Genomic DNA, 7828 nt, shown 5'->3' with positions numbered 1-7828 from the left:
AACTAACTATATATTCTTGTCTACAGTTAATACATAAAAAAAAAGATATAGTCATTTATTTCAGCTGCACACTTGGGAATAAAACACTTCTTGGGCTATAGGCCAAGAGCTTTCAGAGGATAGCTTACAACATGTGGGAGACCTGGTATAAAAACCTTTACCCCTATGCCTTAAGAGGTAAATACTTCTGTCTTACACTGCTAATTCCAACGATTAACTTGGAGCTAAAGATACATAACATGTTATTATACCACAAAACATCTTATTTCTATTTTAGATTCAGGGAGTACATGTGCAGATTTGTAGCATAGGTATACTGCATGGTGTTGAGGTTTGGATACTTAATAATCCCATCGCCCAAGTTGTGTACAACACACTGGAAAGTAGTTTGTCAATGCTTGTCTCCATTTCTTCTTCCATCTTTTTAGAATTCCCAGTGTTTATTGATTTTATCTGTTTCCACGTGCATCCAATGTTCACCTTCCACATGTAAGTGAGAACATGTGGTATTTGTTTTACTGATCTGTGTTAATTTTCTTAGATTAATGGCCATCTGCTGCATTCATGTTGCTGCAAAGGACATTACTTCATTTCTGTGGCTGCATAGTATCACATGGTATATAAGGACCTCATTTTTCTTATCGAATCTAAAGTTTATAGGTACCTGGTTTAATTCTATGTCTTTGCTATTGTGAATCATGCTAGAACAAACATGTGAGTGTAGGTGTCTTTTTGGCAAAGAAAATTTATTCTTTTTGGGAATAATGGTGCTGATGGGTCAAATGGCAATTCTATTTATAGTTCTTTGAGAAATCTCCAAACTACTTTCCACAGTGGCTAAATTTTATTGCATTCCCACCAATTTATGAAGATAAATTATCTTTATAATGCATTTCTCCACAACTTCAAATCTGTTATTTTCTGACTTTTAATAACAGCTATTCTAACTGGTATGAAATAGTATCACATTTTCATTTTGATTTACATCTTTAAGATGATTAGGAGTGTTGAACATTTTTGGCATGTTTACTGGAAACACGTCTTCCTTTGAGAAGTATCTACTCATATCATCTGTCTGTTTTTAAATTAATTTTTAAATAAATTCTATATATTTTTTGTTGTATGCAGTTTGCAAATATTTTACTTCATATTGTAGGGTGTCTGCTTACTTTGTTTACTTTTGCTGTGCCGAAGCTCTTTAGTTTAATTAGATGCCATTTTTTATTTTTATTTTTTTGAGACAGAGTCTTGCTCTGTAGCCCAGGCTGGAGGGCAGTGGTGCAATCTCAGCTCACTACAACCTCTGCCTCCCTGGTTCAAGTGATTCTCCTGCCTCAGCCTCCTGAGTAGCTGGCATTACAGGTATGAGCCACCACGCCTGGCTAATTTTTTATATTTTTAGTAGAGACAGGATTTCACCACGTGAACCAGGCTGGTCTCAAACTCCTGACCTCAGGTGATCTACCCGCCTTGGCCTCCCAAAGCACTAGGATTACAAGCATGAGCCACCATGCACAGCCTTTTGATTTTTATTTGCACTCACTTTTAAGGTGTTATTCACAAATTTTTACCAGAGGCCAGTGTCTAGAATTTTTGTGGCTCGAAGACTCACAGGTAAGTCTTTAATCCATCTTGAGTTATATTTTTTATATGGGAAGAGACAGGGGTCTACTTTTTTTCTGCACGACTAACTAGTTTTCCCAGTACTACCATTTATTGAATAGAAGTTATTTCTCCTTTATTTCTGTTGACTTTGTAAAAAATAAGTTGGTTGTAAAAGTATTGCTTTATTTCAGGGCTCTCTCTTTTCCATTTGTTTATATGTGTATTTTTGTACCAGAATCATGTTATACTGGTTACAGTAGCTTGTAGTACAGTTTAAAGTCAGGTAATGGGAGGCCTTCAGGGTTTCTTTCTTTTTTTAATGTCTAAAGTTGCCTTGGCTATTTGGGTTTTCTTATTATTCCCTATGAATTTTACTTGCTTTGTCACCCAGACTGGAGTGCAGTTAGGTGATCTCAGCTCACTGCAACCTCCACCTCCCAGGTTCAAGCATTTCCCCTTCTCAGTCTCTTGAATACCTGGGACTACAGGCATGAACCACCACACCTGGCTAGTTTTTGTATTTTTAGTAGATACAGGGTTTCACCACGTTGGCCAGCCTGGTATTGAACTCCTGACCTCAGGTGATCTGCCCACCTTGGCCTCCCAAAGTGCTGGGATTACAGGCAAGAGCCACCATGCCCAGCCTAGAACTTGAAGAATTATGTTTAATAGAACTATTTAGAGTGGAAATTCTTGTTTTATGTTTATTTTTATGGAGAATACATCCAGATTTTGCTTGGTCAGTATGATGTGGGCTGAAGATTTGTGAGGGATGGCTTTTATTAGAGGTATGTTTCATCAGTGTCTAGTTTGTTGAGAATATTTTCATGAATATTAAGTTTTCTTGAATGTTTTTTCTGCATCTATTGTGTTAATAATTTTTGGCTTATCTTTACATGGTGAAGAACACTTAATGACTTGCATGTGAAAAAACATCCTTACGTGGAATGAAGCTCACATGATTGTGGCAAAATAACTTTTGGATTTACTCATAAACTCAGTTTACTATTATTTCATGAATAATTTTGTTTCAATGTTTATAAAAACACTGGCTTGTAGTTTTCTTTTTTGTGTCTTCACTATATTTTGGTATCAAGACGGTATTGATTTTATATAACAAGTTAGGGCAGCATCCTATCTTGATATTTTGGAATACATTTAGAAGGCTTAGTACCAACTCATCAATGTATATATGGTAAAATTTGGCTGTGAGTTTATATCACACAAGGCTTTTTATTATTGATAGTTTTTTTATTACTTATTCAATATCATTATATATTTTATACATTTTTGCTCTGGTCAAGACTTCTGGTTCTCACTGGTTCAATCTTAGAAAGTTGTGTGTAGTTAAAACCTTATCAGTTTTCTCTAAATTTCTTAGTTTGCCTACATAGAGATGTTCATAAGTCTTTGAAAATTTTTGAATTTATGTAGAATTCATTGTGATTTTACATTTTTAACATTAAATAGTTGCAGAATAAAAGCTTGACAAAATTCAACATTTCCTCATGATAAATCTCTGAAAAATTTAGGTATACGAAAAAGGCACCTCAAGCCAATAAATGTCACATATAACAAAAAATACAGAGCTAATAACAACTAAACAGGGAAATGTTGTAAGATTTTACTCTAAGATCTAAAACAAGTCAACAATGTGCCATTTCTTCAGTCTTACTAAACATAGTACTAAATGTCCAAGAAAGACATATTGAAGAATACAATCAAAAGCATCCAGTTGAGAAGAAAAAGTTAAATTATTCCTGTATAATATTTTATCTGTATACATAATCATAAGTAAAGGAAAGCCTAAGACTTCACTAAAACCTATTAGAACAAATAAACAAATTTATTAAACTTGCAGAATACAAAAGCAACATCCAAAAGTCAGAATTTCTATTCACTGACAACTATCTCAAAATGAATTTAAAAACAATTCCATCTACAATAACTATAACTATTCTTTGAAGTAAATTTAACCAAAAATTTGAAACACCTTACATTATACTCTAAAGCACAATAAAGAAATTAATACATGAATAAAAAACATTTCTTATTCATGAATTGGCATTAATACTGTTAAATATTTGTATTACAGAAAATGATCTACAGATATAATGCAATCTCAATGAAAACACCAGTGACATAGTAAATATTTTTAAAAATACATCTACAATTTATATGGTACCACAAACCACCCTAAATAGCCAAATAAAGCAAAAAAAAAAAAAAAAAGTAAAGGTGTCATGCTACCTGACTTTGAAACATACTATAAAGCTATAGTAACAAAAACAGTATGGTACTTGAATAAAAACAGACACATAGGACAATGGAGCAGAAAAAAAAAAGACCAGAAATATATCCATCTACTCACAGCTAACTGATTTTAAATAAAGGTGACTATTTCTTAGAGACAGGACAATATCTTCAATAAATGGTGTTGAGAAAATGTTGTAGCCACAGTTAGAGTAATGAAATGAGACTGTCATCTCACATCATATATAAAAACCAACTCATAATAAATTGTTATTATTATTATTTGAGACATAATCTCACCCTGTCACCCAGGCTGGAGTTCAGTGGCATGATCTCAGCTTACTCCAACCTCTGCCTCCCAGGTTCATGTGATTCTCCTGCCTCAACCTGAGTAGCTGAGATTACAGGTGGGTGCCACCATGCCCACTTAATTTTTGTATTTTTAGTAGAGACGGGGTTTCCTCATGTTGGCAAGGCTGGTTTCGAGTTCCTAACCTAAGGTAATCTGCCTGTCTTGGCCTCCCAAAGTACTGGGATTAGTGTCATGAGCCACCATGCCTGGCCACTCAAAATAAATTACTTAAATGTAAGGCCTGAAAACTGGAAACTACTACAAAAAATAGAGTAAAAGCCCCATAACATTGGTTGGGCAGTGACTTTTTAAATTTAACCTCAAAATCCCAGGGAAGAAAAGGAAAAACAAATGAGTCAGATTACTACAAATTAAAATGCTGTTGCACAGAATCTGACACAGTCAACAAGTTAACTAAAAATTGGAACAAAATATTTGTAAATCATACATATGTCAAGGGGTTAATATCAAAAATATGTAAGAAACAAATGACTACACAACAAACAACAAATAACTATTAAAAATGAGCAAGAGGCATAAATATTTTTCAAGAAAATACATACATATGACCAACAGATACATTAAGAAATTATCAATGTCAGTTATTATTACAGAAATGCAAGCCTTGGCCTCCCAAGGTGCTGGGATTACAGGTGTGAGCCACTGTGCCTGGACTTACATAGACTTAATTTTGTATTACATTTTTTTTCTATTTATTGCATCTGCAAAAATATATTTTAGTATAAACTCTCTGAAGTGTTCTAAGCTGTAGTTTTTGAAAAAAATGTTTTCTCCAAATCTATTTTATTTGGAGAGTTTTTCATTAATACAAATTCTCTGTCTGATGTTGAACAAAGTTTAAGCAGTGGCTTCAGGGTTTGCCTCTAATACGAAATGAGCAGAATAAGATTGTGATACAAGTAAAGTTACTATAACTCTATATTTTAATGTTTGTCTTCAAAATAAATCATCTTCTGAAGTTTAAAGGCTTATATTTTCTGAAAAAATCTTTGGACAGTAATTACACTTTTAATGATTTTATTAAGTATGAACTCTGATGTTGAGTCGATGTGAGCAGGCATTAATAGGGTTTTCACTTTCTTTATATTTGTATATTTGTTCTCAAGTATAAATGTCCTGTGCAATAAAGTGTGAGCATTGGTTAAAAGTTTTGCCACTTTGTTCACACTTGTAGAAGTTTTCTCCAGTATGAATCACCTTACCTACAATTAAATGTGACAACAAATTAATGGCCTTGTCACTTTCTTCATATTTCTAGAATTTCTCACCAGCATTTCTTTGATGTTTGGAAAAGTCTGAGGTGTTGTCAAAAGCATTGTTACAACTTTCAGGATTGTAGAGTTTCTCTCTGGTATGAATCATCTTATGTCTGTTAAGAATTGAGGATTTGTTAAAGGCTTTGCCATATTCTTAACACTTGTAGGGTTTCTCTCCAGTATGAATTATCTTATGTGTAGTAAAGTGTGAAGACTGGTTAGACTTTGCCACTTTCTTCACATTTGTAGGGTTTCTCTTCAGCATTAATTATCTTATGTGTAGTAAGGTATAAAGATTGTTTAAAAGCTTTGCCACAGTCTTTACAATTTTATGTATGAATTGTCTTATGCCTAGTAAGGTGTGAGAACCGCCTAAAGGCTTTACCACATTCTTCACATTTGTACATCTTTTCCCCAGAATGAATTATCTTATGTTTAGTGAGGGTTGAGGACCGGTTAAAAGCTTTGCCACATTCTTCACATTCATAGGGTTTCTCTCCAGTATGAATTCTTTTATGTGTAGTAAGGGTTGAGGACTGGTTGAAAGCTTTGCCACATTCTTCACATTTGTAGGGTTTCTCTCCAGTATGAATTCTCTTATGTGTAGTAAGGTGTGAGATCCGGCTAAAGGTTTTGCCACATTCTTCACATTTGTAAAATTTCTCTACAGTACGAATTATCTTATGTGTAGTAAGAGTTAAGGATTGGTTAAAAGCTTTACCACATTCTTTATATTTGTAGGGTTTCTCTCCAGTATGAGTTACCTTGTGTCTATTAAGGGTTGAGGATCGGTTAAAAGTTTTGCCACATTCTTCACATTTGTAGGGTTTTTCTCCAGTATGAATTCTTTTATGTTTAGTAAGGGTTGAGGACCACTTAAAAGCTTTGCCACATTTTTCGCATTTGTATGGTTGTTCTTTAGTATGAATTTTCTTATGTTCAGTAAGGTTTGAGGACTGGTTAAAGGATTTGCCACATTCTTCACATTTATAGGGTTTCTCTCCAGTATGAATTCTTTTATGTGTAGTAAGGTTTGTGGATTGGTTAAAAGATTTGCCACATTTCTCACATTGGTAGGGTTTTTCTCCAGTATGAATTCTCTTATGTGTAGTAAAATGTGAAAACCAGTTAAAGGCTTTGCCACATTCTTTACATTTGTAAGGTTTTTTCTCAGTAATTCTTTTATGTGTAGTACAGTTTGAGGACTCATTAAAGGCTTTGCCACATTTTTCACACTTGTAGGGTTTCTCTCCAGTATGAATTTTTTTATGTTGAGCTAAGTGTGAAAGAATGCAAAATAATTTTCCATATTCTTTACATTTGAAAGGTTTCTTTGAAGTATGTCTTATCTTATGTCTGTTTGAATTTGAAAATTTATGAAAGACTTTCACATATTTGTCACACTGAAATATTTTGCTGTGGGTAGTTGTAAAACACGGGTTATGTCTATTATAAACTTTTTTGTGCATCTTAAACTCATCCACACATTTACAGCCTTTTCTTAACAGTAAATTATCATGTCTACATTTTTTATATTGTCTCAGTATGACTTCTTGGAAATAATCCTTTATGCCTTGCTCTGGCCAAAGGTCTCGGGCAATATAAGAACATATAACTGAAAGAAATAAAAATAACAAATTACTTCATGTACTAGACTGAGTAGAGTTTATAAACCCAACCTATAAAGTTATACAAACTACATAAAAAGAGGGCATAGCAAAATACCACAGGCCCTAATTTCTTCATAAACATATAAATGTAACAAAAATTCAAAGTACATTTGTGAAAAAGTAAGTTGAGTGTGTACAGTGCCCCAGGTGAGCACAATGCCAAGAGCTATATAGAGGAAAAAATAAAGTGTTACATTTTACCCAATACAGCTCTTCCTTCCCTCCATTGTAACATAGTGACTTTACAAGTAAACTACCAACTCCTGGTTTCCTTTTTAAAAGACAAGTAAAATACTGGCACATACATCTTTATTTCGGGTTTATAGGGGCTTTTCCAGATGCTGGTTTCTGTCTCTTATCACAGAAAGTTCTGAAAGAAATGGCGGTATACTTTAAAATGACAATTTGAGCCTCCTGAGACAAAAACTAAGTTTTACAGCATCAGAGAGACTGTGGTATCACAGACAGAGAACAAATGTAGAAAGTTATTACTAATATTTTTTTCTTTTTTGAGACAGGAGTCTTGCTCTGTCACCCAGGCTGGAGTGCAGTGGTGCAATCTCAGCTCACTGAAACTTCTGCCTCCTGGGTTCAGGCGATTCTCCTGCCTCAGCCTCCCAAGTAGGTGGGACTACAGGCATATGCCATCAAGCCCAGCTAATTTTTTGTAT

At 34.0% G+C, this 7828-nt stretch overlaps 1 protein-coding gene across 3 annotated transcripts in view; it reads right to left on the bottom strand.

Moving 5' to 3' along the window:
• Nucleotides 1–3912: 3912 nt before the first annotated feature.
• The window catches only part of ZNF730 (zinc finger protein 730), an 80365-nt gene continuing 76449 nt past the window's right edge, over nt 3913–7828 (bottom strand). For all 3 annotated transcript variants that reach the window (XM_063658860.1, XM_063658859.1, XM_063658861.1), the window contains one exon: nt 3913–7102. In XM_063658860.1, coding sequence (XP_063514930.1) covers nt 5817–7102 — 1286 coding nt within the window. In that variant the 3' untranslated portion in view covers nt 3913–5816. The remainder of the gene's footprint in view (nt 7103–7828) is intronic.

The sequence above is a fragment of the Pongo pygmaeus genome, chromosome 20, assembly GCF_028885625.2.
Source record: "Pongo pygmaeus isolate AG05252 chromosome 20, NHGRI_mPonPyg2-v2.0_pri, whole genome shotgun sequence".
Taxonomy (NCBI): domain Eukaryota; kingdom Metazoa; phylum Chordata; class Mammalia; order Primates; family Hominidae; genus Pongo; species Pongo pygmaeus.
Note: the sequence above shows the minus strand (reverse complement) of the source record. Positions and strands in the feature narration are given on the sequence as shown.